Source organism: Vulpes vulpes, chromosome 14 (genome assembly GCF_048418805.1).
Source record: "Vulpes vulpes isolate BD-2025 chromosome 14, VulVul3, whole genome shotgun sequence".
Classification (NCBI taxonomy): Eukaryota; Metazoa; Chordata; class Mammalia; order Carnivora; family Canidae; genus Vulpes; species Vulpes vulpes.
Window position 1 is genome coordinate 99,430,126 of NC_132793.1, and position 12,417 is coordinate 99,442,542.

Sequence of the window (12,417 nt, forward strand, 5' to 3'; positions counted from 1 at the left end):
GGGCTTCCCTGGACCTTTCTTGAAAATGCCAGCTATGATTCCCAAGACAGAATTCCTCAAATTGATATGTAGAGTTTAATCTATCGGGTACCTGAGATGTTCCTGGTAATCTCTCTCTGAGTCTGCCCATCCCCCAGATGAAAATGTGCTATCGGATCTTTCCCTCTAGAAATGGCTCACTTGATAGTGAAAGCTCATTATTAGACACTGAGGATAAGCCAGGGGCTGGGCTGAATGCTTTATATAACACATCACTTAATCCTTATAACCATCCTAGGAGGTGGAGAGTGTTATCCCCGTTTAACAGAAATAGAAATAGGCTTTGTTGGGCCAGGCAGGATCAAGGGGGATGGGGAGTCACCAACAAAATGGCGGCAGACCCTCCATCTTATTACCCTCCCCTGGGAACTTTCCCATCACTGCAGACGGCCCAAGGACACTTCATGGGGGGGACAGGACCTATGCAGGAAACCTGAACCACACCTTACCCAAACACCATATAAGGGCATAAGCAGTTATTGCCCCATACCGATTCCACCAGTAATATGCCCTAATACCTATCACCCCATACAGACACATAACCCATTCCCCAACCCCTTAAAAAAAGCCCGCTTATACTCCCCTAGGCGCAACTTCCCGGGCCCAAGACTTCCCCAGCTTCGCTTCCATTGCTTCCATTAAAAACTTGCCTCGACCAACTTTTGCCAGGCCTCTCTATTTCATTTCACTACCAATTGGATTAAACCTGACAGGCTTATAGAGATTAAATGACTAACTGAATCTCGATGAGGGCATAGACTGAGCTGGATTCAAATCCAAGTCTGGGCTCTTAACCACTTCATCAGAGATTCTTCAACTCCAGCATGCAATAGAATCATCTAGAGGGCAATCATTACCATTCTCCAAGAAAAGGAATGAGGGCTCCTTGGAGAAATGCATTGTTTCAGGCCTGGGGCAGACAAAGTACAAGATGTGCCTAGAACATCTTGTGGTACTAGAAAGTAAGAAAATGCTTCCAAATTAACAGGAGCATGGGAAAAGAACATAGAAGCCAAAGTGAAGGAGCTTCCAATGACCAAATCTGGGACAATTTATGCAACAAAATAAACAAACACAGCCATGGATTGTTACAGGCTGAATTACATCTGCCCAAAATTTGTAGGGTAAAGTCCTAATTTCCAGTACTTCAGAATATGACTGTACTGGGAAACTGGGTCTTTAAAGAGGTAATTAAGTTAAAATAAACTAATTAGGGTGGACACTAATCCAATATGATTGGTGTCCTTATAAGAAGAGGAGATTAAGAAGGAGACACACACACAAGAAGACCATGTGGAGACACAGAAAGAAGACAATCAATCATCTGCAAGCCAAAAAGAGAGGGCTCAAAAGGAACCAACTCTGCCAACCCCTTAAGCAGACTTCTAACCTCCAAGATTGCAAGAAAAATAAATGTCTCTTGTTTAAGCTACCCAGCCTATGGTACTCTCTTATAGCAACCTGAGCCAACTACACAGATTATAAGTCATTGCACAAAATATACGTCCATGAGTCTATACCAATATAAATAAGTAATTGAATAAAAACACAGGAAAAGAAGAGAAAGCTCTTCCTTACAGTAGAATCTCACCTAACAAATGTAGAAAGAATGAGGAAAACGGGAAAATCACCATGGACAAATACCATGCTAATAACTGTTTCAGGCAAGAATCACCAATGAACGCTAAAATTAATGTGTGGAAGCATGATAAGGCACAAGACATTTACAAAGTTTCAAAAAATCACCTTGCAGTAGAGAACCCTGGCAGATACCATGTTGACCAAGTGGTAGAGTTACCACCACCAGTAATTAGAGGTATAGATACCATGTACCCCCTCATGTGATGACCTGAAAGAGCACAGCATCATTTCTATGGCGTTCATGCCAAAAACGTATAACTGGCATTTAACTGTGAGACAAGAGCAGACAAATCCAAACTGTGGGGAAATCTACAGTATAACTAGTGAGTATCCTTCAAGAGCGTCCAGCTTGGGGTGCCTGGGTGGCTTAGTCCTTTGAGCATCTGACTCTTAATTTCAGCTCAGGTCATGATCTCAAGGTTGTCAGGCTCTGTACTCAGAGGAGTCTGCTTGGGATTCTCCCTCTGCCGCTCACCCTGCTCTCTCGCTCTTTCTCAAATAAATAAGTAAATACTTTTTTGAAAGTGTCCAGCTCATGAAAGACAAAGACAGACTGAGGAATGTCCCAGACTGAAAGAGAATAAGATGACAGAACATCTAACTGCAGTGCATGATCCTGCACTGGGTCCTAGAGAAGAAAGGACAGTAGCAGACAAAACTCAAGTCTGTAGATTCGATAACAGTGTTAATATCCTGCTTTTGCACATCGGACGATGCTTAAGTAAGATGATACCATTTGGGGAAGCTGGGTGGAGGATACAAGGAAGTTCTTTGTACTGTTTTATTACTTTTAGGGGGTAAATCTTTTTTTTTAAGATTTATTTATTTATCTGAGAGAGAGACAGAGTGAGAGAGGAAGCACGAGCAGGGAGGAGGGGCAAAGGGAGAGGGAGAAGCAGGCTCCCTGCTGAACTCAGGGCCCAAGGATCATGAACCAAGCCAAAGGCTGAAGTGTAACCAACTGAGGCAGCCAGGTGCCCCAGGAGGTAAATCTTAAACTATTTCAAAATGAAGAGGTAAAAAATCTTAAAATTTTTTTCAAAAATTTTTTTCCAATAAACATGGATTATTGGTCCTCACCCCAGAATTTCTGAGTCAGGAGGTCTGGGGAAGGTCTTGGGAATTTGCATTTCTACCACATTTTCAGGTGATGCTGATGCTGCTGGTCCCTTTGAAAACCACTCCATTATGTTACATCTACTGCTGTCATGAGCCTACCACACCCTGAAAAATAAGAACTCCGCATTCATTCATTCATTCATTCATTCATTCATTCACCTGGGGTCTTCAAGTCCTCAGCTAAATCCTCACAGTCACTGTAATCATGGCTCTATTAGATATGCACGAGCAAATACTCTAACTACCTGTGGGACAAGTGATGCTTTCTGTGAAGGAGTCTGGAGAAAGTCCTATTTACAGTAAATGCACCATTAATAGCTGGCTTGTCTGTTGTTCATTTTGTGTCATTTGGGGAAGACCAACAGAGCTTTCTCCTAATTCCTGAGCCTGCCCCTTATGCTACCACCCTCTTGTAAACTGCAGGTAACCAAATGCCTGAGGTGTGGAAAGGATGGAGGAGAGAGGGCCCTAGCCTTGGCTTCAGAGCCCAAGGCAAGACAGGCATCAGATCAAGTCACAGTTAATGCTGATTTGCATATTTCTCATAAGGCTCCCATTTATTAGAGAATATTCTCACATCAGGCAAGTGTTTTGGACAAGCCTACGAACCCTGTAATCTCCCAATCAGCCTATGTGCTTAACTCCCTTGCTGGAGCCTGGGAACATTCATCCATCCGGGAAGCACATGAGCCTTGGGACAGGGACACCCTCCTGGGTCCCCTCTAACCAGCAGGGGGAACTCAGAATTCTACACTGGAAGAGGATGGCACCCAGGAATGGTCCTCACCTCCTGCCCCACCAGCAGCTGGGAAGGACAACTGGATCCATATGCAAGGTACCATCTGAAGAGCAGGGTGGGCGTGAATGCATGCTCCCCCCATCCCAGACCTCATCTCTTCCAGTCCCAAAACTCATCAAGAAGGACCTTGTGGGAAAAGGCTGTGGGGTCCAGAGGAGGGAGAAGAGAGGCAGAAGCTTGTGTCCAAAGAGGTGAACTGAGAGGCTTCACGTGTGAGCAGGCCGTGGGGAGGCTGCACCAAGGCATCTGCTCTCACTGCCCATCCGGCACCCCATCTGACACAGAAGCCTCATCTCACCTCTGCTGCACTCAGCTGCTGGAGGCTCCAGCAGGGGGAGAAATTCCCCCTGCTCCCCGCTCCCACCAGCAGCCTGGAACTACATTCTAGTCTCCACAGGTTCCTTAGGGCAAAGAAATCAGCCTTGATAGAGGCTGAGGGCAAAGGGGCAGTGATTTCTCCCACTGTTTGTACCCAGCGTCCTAAGAAAATTCTGGTTTCTGCTACTGTAAAATCTCCATGCAGTAACTCGACTTCCCAGAGAAGTAAAAAATAATATATATATACATATTTTTTTTTTAGTAAAAAATAATAATTTGAGAGTTACAGCAGCTCACTTATTCCTAAATGTTTTGTCAGGTATTCTCAGGTATTTGTTGCACATGCGCATGCAAACACACACACACACACACACACACACACATACAGGCCTTGGCAACATTCCTCCTTCTTTCACATCATCATCTAAGGAACTTCACATTCTCTCCCAGACCACAACCTTCTAGCCACCACCTCCCACCCTGCTGTCATCCCCAGCCTCACCGGCTCTTGCCTTCCTGACTCTTGAATCCCTGATTCCTCCTAGCTTTCCCATTCTCATGCCCGGATCCCCTCTGGCAGCCCCTCTTAGTTCCTGGAACACCAAAGAGGAGTTAGCTCCACGATTCTAGAACTAAGCTCCCTAACCAATCCTGGCAGGGACCCCCTTCACCAAGGTTGGACGCCATGCTCAATGTTCTAGTGCCTCTCTGGAAATGCAGAAGGAAAGAGATATGCAGTTTAAAAATAATAACAAAGTTTTCCAGAACATTTTCATTTTAACGTCCTACTCTAAGAAAATCCTTACTGATGGCAGCCTCTGCATTTCCAGATTGCTCCATTAAATATATTCATTCTGATCAAATCTCTCCTATGGGTCTTAGGATTGTGCAGAATCAGAAAAGGAGACCAGTACCTTCAGATCTTGTTTTGCCCCCAAAACAGTCACCCTTGGGTGTGCTTCACAAAAATATAAAAATAAACAGTAACTCTGTCTGTGCTTACTCTGTGCCGAGCAGGAGTAAGCACTTTCGGTGGATTAATCCACTGTGTATGAACTCATCTTCGCCACAGCCTTTGAGGTAGAAGCAGGGGACTGAGTGATTTGCCTGAGATGACAAAGCTGATGAGTGATTATTTAGAGAGACTGGATCCTGGCAGCACAGATGGCTCCGTAGCCTTACGTCTAGACGATGTTGCCCAGAGCCTGTTAGAACAGCCAAGCTTGACCAGAGAACGCTGCTTCTAGAACTCCTACCTTCACTGTATCCCTCCATCCCAAGAATCCTAGCAACAGCTGAGAGCTGGGGCACCTTTTCTCTGTCTGGACTCAGGTCTAAACCCTTAGCATAATTCATCAAATCCTCATGGCAACTTAGGGAAAGAGCTTTGGTTCTCACTCCCATTTCACAGATGGAGGAGCAGAGGCAGAGCAGAGATGGCCCTTCATGCATGCAGCCACATACCAGGTGCCAACCCTGGTCTAGGAGCTGAGGCCACTGGTTGGTCGGGTGGCGGATGGGATTTGCACCTCTATCTGGCTGATTTCAGAACCTGTGCTCTTAACCTCTCTGCTTGCCTGGGAGCGAAAGGAGTCCCTGTGAGAAGTACGATGTCTCAACACTCTCAGGGCAAAAGAAAAGAGCAGGAATCCACGGAGAGCCTTCTATCCAGAGCTCAGCAGGTATAAGGTTTACCGCCTGCTCCTCCAGATAATTTACTCTCCTGAATGTTTAGACGTTTTGTCATTTGACACGACCGGCCCATCTTTTCCCTGTCACTGCCTTTTCATCATCCACTGATTCCTTTAGGTTCATAAAACAAGAAAACCTTCGCACAGGGCGGCCCTGGCAGGGTGCACCTGGGTCTGAGGAAAATGCTTTGGGGAGGACTGTTTCCCTTCAGGTGGCTCTGTGACTCTATCCCCACCTCCTGGGGCCAGAGCCCACCAAACAGCATGGCAGTGGACTGCAAATGAAGGAGCACTGAGTCACCTGCAGGCTTGTTAAAACACTCCAGGGGTTCTGATGCAGCAGGATGTGGGGGGGGGGACTGGAGAATCTGAGTTCTAACACATGCCCAGGTGAGGGTAATGCTGCTGGTCCGGGGAACCCTCTTTGAGAACCACTGTCCTAAGGAGACTTGACAAGGTAGCAAAGGGCTGCTGTGTCTCTTGGAGACAGAAAAGGTATCTGTCCAGCTGGGAGGAGATAGAGAATTGCTCTTAGGACAGCCTCTATGGGGAGGAGTCCAGAGTGGCTCACCCTCCCTCCAGAGCATTCCTGGGCTCCCTACTCTCTGCAGTCCCCAGGAGGTTCCCTTTGTAAACAAGCATTGCTTCAGGGGCTTCATTCCTTGCCCATCACGGAGCGTACATTCTGCTCTTTAAAAGCACAATTCATTCTCTCATCATTAGATGGACACAGGCAGGACAAAAGTGCTTCCTCCCTAGCCCTTCACGCCAGCAAGGCCTAGCTTGACTGGGTGGCCCACAAGAACAAAGGATGTCTGCATCTAAAGGCTGCTGCTTCCACAGCAGGGACTCTTTCAGCTCCCAGAGCAGAGAGGGGTGTGGCCCGCGGTGGGGAAAGTCCTGAGACTTTCTACTGGGCCTCAGGGGATGATGCTAGAAATGTTGGGCCAGATGGGACTGCCAGGATCTTACACATCAGCACGTTCTGGACCCTCTCCCGAGCCAATGGTGCTCCATCATCCTTCCCTTGGACCTCAGCGGCAAGAATCTGGCCTTCCCATGTAGCTTTCACTCTGGGAGCTTCTAGCTGGGATTTCCTTGCCCTGTGATAAATAAGGCCTCCTGGAGCTGCTACCCGTTATATGTGGGCTGTGACGTCACCTTCACATAAGCAGATGGGACACAGTGCTGGCTCCTCCTGCCCACCCCACCCCCGTTTCCGTGTGTGTGTGTGTGTGTGTGTGTGTGTGTGTGTGATGGTTCTTCTCACTCAGTAGAGATGGTTCTTCTATCTCAGTAGAACCCATGAGTTCTGAAGATTGAAGGTCATCCAGCCTGTTCCCAGCAGAAATCACCAAAGTCACCAAAGATACTTGGTTTCACAGACAAAGCCCATCAACTGCTGAAGGTACCAGGAGATAATATAACCCCATACACTAAATCCTCTGGGTGTTTCCTTCTGCAACTTAGGAAAGTATTTGAAATACTGTAGCCCAGGCAGAGACAGAGTCACCTCCCAAACAAAGTTCTTTCATTACTTCGGTTACTACCCTTGGCCCAGCTGACGTTAGCGCCAGCACAGGCTGACGGCATCCAGTACTGGTGCAGTGTACCACAGAACAAGAGAAAAGCTCTGAGTTGGCAGCCTACTCCCTAGCCAAGCCTTGCTACCAACCAGCAAGGAGAAGGAGGTTTAGCTCACACATCTATTAAAGATGGGGTTGAACCATAGAGACCCCGAAGCCCCTGCAATGGAAGGTCATCAAACCATCATTGTGTCCCAAAGCCTGTCGTAGGTGCTTTGTGGACCGGAAGTCATTTAAGAGCCATGTGATTCTTACAGGAGCATTGTCATCGGACCCATTTCACAGATGAAGGCAAGTGAGGCTCAAAACAAGCAAACTATGGTGCCCAAGTTTTACAACAAATAAAGGACTACGTCGAAATTCTCTTTCTTGTCTGGCTCAGTCCCTTCCTCTACCGGAATAGGGCATGTCTGTCTGTGTGCAAGTGCACATTTTTGAGGGGATCTGGATTTTTCCTCTGGAGACTATGCAAAAATAGAGGCTTTATCTGGCTTACATAAAATGCTGGTGGGAGCTGAATATGCCCCAGCATGAGTCTGGTTACCTGAGGTAACAGAAGCAGGGTTGATGCTGCGCCCTCTCCCAGGCTGCCCCACCCTGTGCTCTGGGACAGAATGAGGAGGCCCGAAGGTGGCACGGCCCTCACCTGGGAAGGGCTCCTTGAGGAAGTGGCCGTTGATGGTCTGGTTGGCTGTGCCCAGTGGGTTTTTGGCAATGAGGGTGTAGTTGCCATTGTTGTAGTGGGTGGGCTTGTTGAAGAGCAGACAGCCCTCGGAGACCTCGCCCTCCTGGTAGTACTCGACATGGGTGATCTTGGACTCCCGTAGCGGCTGCCCGTTGTGCAGCCAGTGCAGTGTGGGTGGCGGGTTGCCTCGCACCACAAACTCAATGCAATGCTCCAGGCGCAGCTCCGGCTCCTCAAGGCTCACCACGCGCGGAGGGTCTGTGGGGGGACAGGCTGGCTGACTCCCAGGATACACAGTCTCCCATGTCCGAGAGCAGCTGACCAGAGACTGGGGTGGGAATCCCAGTTCTTCCCCCATCCAGCTCTGGTAAGACTGAGAGGATAAGAGGCTCCCACCAATACCCCTGCCACCTTCCCAAAAGGGGGGAAGAGAGGGCTGTCTTCACCTAAGCTTCCCGGGTCCACCACAACTGGAGGACCTTTGAGGAACGTAACAGAAGGCAGACTCGGGCCAACTCTGGGGTATCCTGAAGACGTAGATGAGTTGGAGGCACCCATCTTCTGAGGGACAGAGACAACCTTTCTGGGGCTACTAGCTCAGGACTGAGGTGCTTGGTCCTGCCCCTCCTAACCTCCCTGCCCCTGCCTCCTGCACTACCATCCCTTTGGTACATGGTAACCCTCCATACAGCAGCCACTCACAGTGCACAGTGAGGGCGACACTGGCATTGCTCATGCCCACCACATTCTCCGCAATACATGTCAGGGTGAAGCCGTTGTCCTCACTTGTCACATTTACCAGTGTCAGGTTGATGGCATGTACGTTGGTCCAGTTCAGATTTGTCTAAAACCCCAATAAAAAAAAATCAGTTTCTATAAGGGGGCTCCTCACCCACCTCCCCAACACCTTCGGGAATCAAAAAGAAAAACTGTACAGAAAGTGAAGGACCCTTTCTTCCTGCCACACACACTGACCAAGTGCCAGGCACTCTACAATCATGAGCTCAGGAAATCTTCACAGTCACCATATGAGGGGAATGGCAGTATTATCCCCATTTTACAGATGCACAAACTAAGGTACAGAGAAGTTGATTAGCATGCTTAAGATCAGGTTGGCTAGAGAAGATTGCAGCTGGATAAGAACCAAGCATGCACAAACTTTCCCTTTTCCTCCTTATTCTCACATCCCTTGCTTCTATTCATGATTTAGCTCATGTGGACTAAGAGGTCATGGCTGCCCAGCCTTCTGATGGGGCCAGAGCTTAGGATGCCTACCTGGTGGGTGTTGATGGACTGCAGTCCAGTAACTATCCAGTCTACATCGGGCAGAGGTGATCCAGAGCCATTGCAAGTGATGACAGCGTTGTCACCCTCTCGTACAGTCAGGTTGACGTGGCTCACACTGATCTCAGGGAGGTCTGGGAGGGAGGACAGGATGAGTGAAAAGATAAGCAAACACTTAATACCAAAACTTTGTCTCTGGGGTCGGTGATGGCACTTCTCAACTCAACCTGCTTCTGCTCTTGGAACACCCCCAAGTCCCCGAATCTTCATAGCACCTCCCCACAGACATCAGAGCTCAGAAGTTAAGCCCAGCTGGACTCTCCTACAAGGCAGACAGCAGGTAGGATTGGAGCAGGTGCTCAAAGAATGTAGTTCGAACAATGAGGTCAAATGGCATCTTCCACTTTTTGACACTGGCTCTCAAACTTTGGTCTGCTTCAGACTCCTATGAAGAGCTTGCTAGAAATTCAGATATCCGAGACCCATCCTAGGATCTCATTAAGTCTGTTGGGTCTGGGGAATCTGCTTTTCTAAAAGTACTGTAGATGCTCTTGATACAGAAGGTCTGGAGACCATGCTTTGAGATATGCTCCTTCAGATCTGGTTGACAAGTAACTCACAGAGAGAAAGGACTCCAGTGCATTAAGAAGGGGCACACTTAACCCTTGTCTCCATTCCTGAAGCCAACCTTCTGCCCTGGCAGGCCCAAAAAGGAACAGGAATGAGCAAGGAGGTAAAGAGTAAGCCAGATCTGCACCCAGTGCAGAGTTCAAGACCGGGGGTGTGTGCAGAGGGTGGGGAATGGAAGGCCCTCACTGTGCAGGCTACTGTGCAGGCTCTGAGGGATCTCCCTGGAGCCTGCTGGGGCTGGGGGGCTCACTCACCACACTGGCTGATGTTCATACGGAACAGAGGCAGCTGCGAGCCATCGGCGTTGATGCAGTAGAGGTGCTGGTTGTTCAGCTTGGCCTCTCCCTGCTCCTGCCACAGCTGCATCCAGCGGATGTCACAGCTGCAGTTGAAGAAGTTCTGCTCCAATCTCCTGTGGGTAAGAAGACAGGGGAAGGGACCTCCTGAACCAAAGATGTGGCCCAGCTCCCTCCCAGGGTCATTGAAGGAGGCCCCCACCTGCTCTTCAGGGATTAGGGAGAGAAGGGATTTAGCAAGGTCTTGAAAGAAATTCTAAAAAATACTTGTAAGTCCACAAATTATCTAGTTTTTGAACTATTAAACTCACTTGCAAAAAATGAAAGCTACTCCACTTAACTCACCTGCCAATGAGACCCTTTTAAAATACATCAGCATGGGATGCTTCTCTTCTCAAAACCTTCCAGTGGATTCCCATCTCACTGAACGTCAAGGTCAAATGTCTACAGGGTCTGCACTGCTCTCCATGACCTCTGATCTCATCTCCTACCTCACACTCCCTTCCTCTTCTTCAGCCATACTGACCTTGCTGTCTGTCAAGTTCACTAGCATGACCAGCCTGCTCCTGCCTCAGGGCCTTTGCACTTGTTGTCTGCTAGAATGACTCTTTCACTTCAATAAAGAATCATACAGCCTTCTCCAGTCACTGCTGTAAATAAGCTACCACTAACCTCTGCCTTAGCACTGCCCAGTCCCCACCCTATTTTCTTCCTTTGAATATTTGTCATTGCCCAACATCACTTAAAGATTTATTCGCTTGTTTATTATGTCTCCCCAAATAAAAATTAAGCACCATTGAGCTCAGAGAAACTGCCTGTTCATTGCTGTATTGCCAGTAACTACAACTGAGCCTGGCACATAAATACTTGTTGAATGAGTATGAGAGGGATGGGAGGGAGGGAAGGAAGAAGGAAAGCGTTACTCTCCCTGGGTAGTAGGTGGCTAGTTATTTCCAAGATCTACTCAAAGCCCATCTTGGGACCAGCTTTATTCTTCATAAATTCAACAAAATCCTTACTGAGCACCTGTTCCATATCTGGCTATGGGCTGAGTGCTGTTGACACAGAGGTGAATGAGACAGTCTCTGTTCTGCAGGAGCACTCAGCTTAGTGAAGAAGAGCATCTGATAGGGAAAGAGTCTGGTTCAAGGTCTTCCTCCTCCAATGACTTTCCTTGTGACTTAGAGCAAAGTCCCTGCCCCTCGAAATGGAACTATCCCATTAGGGGGACAATTAATGGTATTCATTGATGTAAGACTCTTCAAGTAAAGGGCACCCAATCTGTCTAAATGTCTGGATCAGTAGAAGGAACATGATTCTCTCGGCTGGACCAGTAAGAAGACAAACCTGTTGGCGCCCAGCAGGAGCTGTACTAAGCCCCAGGATATTCCAGACAAGGGGTGGAATTCCAAAACAGAGAGGCGTGCATCAGAACTGATCAGCTTTCAGGAAAAAGGGAGACACTGGTAGAGGACTCAGTGTTTCCCAGCCAGTGGGACACCATCAGTAGAAGGTGCCAACACCTCTGCATGATATTCCTTTAGTCTAAAAATACGCTGGCTTTTCTCTTAGCTCTTTCAGAAAAGGAGGAGGGACCTAGCCTTCACTGAGTTTCTGCTTCCCACAGCCACCGTAGGAGACAGCCAGCACTATCCCCTGTGCAGATGAGCATCCCTTTCTTAGGTTTGGAAGGATTAAATGTGCTTCATGTGCTTGAAGTCCCCCGGCTGGTGTGAGACAAAGCAGGGCTTCAAGCCCCAGCTTACTGGACTCCAAACCCCACACTCTCTCCACCCGTCTACCTGGTGCCAGGCACTGCTAGGTGGGAGGGGAGATGCAGAGGAGTCAGCATGACCCCCGACACTGCAGCTCCGGGGCAGAGACCAGGGAAAGAGTTCAAGGTGATGCTGGAGACTGAGATGGAAACACAGGAAAGAAAAGCCGCACCAGGGCCCAGAGTTCATGTCAAGGGGCACGGGGAAACAAAGCTGGAAGGAAGAATGAAAGCCAGACAGTGCAGGACCTTTACCACCACATCAAATATCCATAGGTTTGGAACTCATCCAGGGGGCAGTGAGGACCACTGAGACCTTCGGAGCTGGAAATGATGTGAACAAAGCAGATCTGTAAGGAGAGCAACCCGACAGTACTGTGCCAGAGATGCCGGCAAGGGAAGAGCCTGAGAATGGCCACCTGGTGAGGGTGCCTTCCACACACAGGGTACTGTGTGGTCAAGAAGTCTGTGCATTTCTCAAAGCACCTGGGCAAAGGGATGAATGGGGGATGAACCCCTTGACTTACATGCCTTGACTAGACCCAGTGCCTGGCA

The 12,417-nt window shown here is 48.4% G+C and overlaps 1 protein-coding gene across 10 annotated transcripts in view; it reads right to left on the reverse strand.

Moving 5' to 3' along the window:
- The window catches only part of NTRK3 (neurotrophic receptor tyrosine kinase 3), a 376,383-nt gene that overhangs the window by 240,431 nt on the left and 123,535 nt on the right, over positions 1 to 12,417 (reverse strand). For all 10 annotated transcript variants that reach the window (XM_072737252.1, XM_072737257.1, XM_072737256.1 and 7 more), the window contains 4 exons: positions 10,047 to 10,204; positions 9,154 to 9,296; positions 8,581 to 8,722; positions 7,840 to 8,136 (listed from right to left, as the gene is read on the reverse strand). In XM_072737252.1, the coding sequence (XP_072593353.1) occupies positions 7,840 to 8,136; positions 8,581 to 8,722; positions 9,154 to 9,296; positions 10,047 to 10,204 (740 nt within the window). The remainder of the gene's footprint in view (positions 1 to 7,839; positions 8,137 to 8,580; positions 8,723 to 9,153; positions 9,297 to 10,046; positions 10,205 to 12,417) is intronic.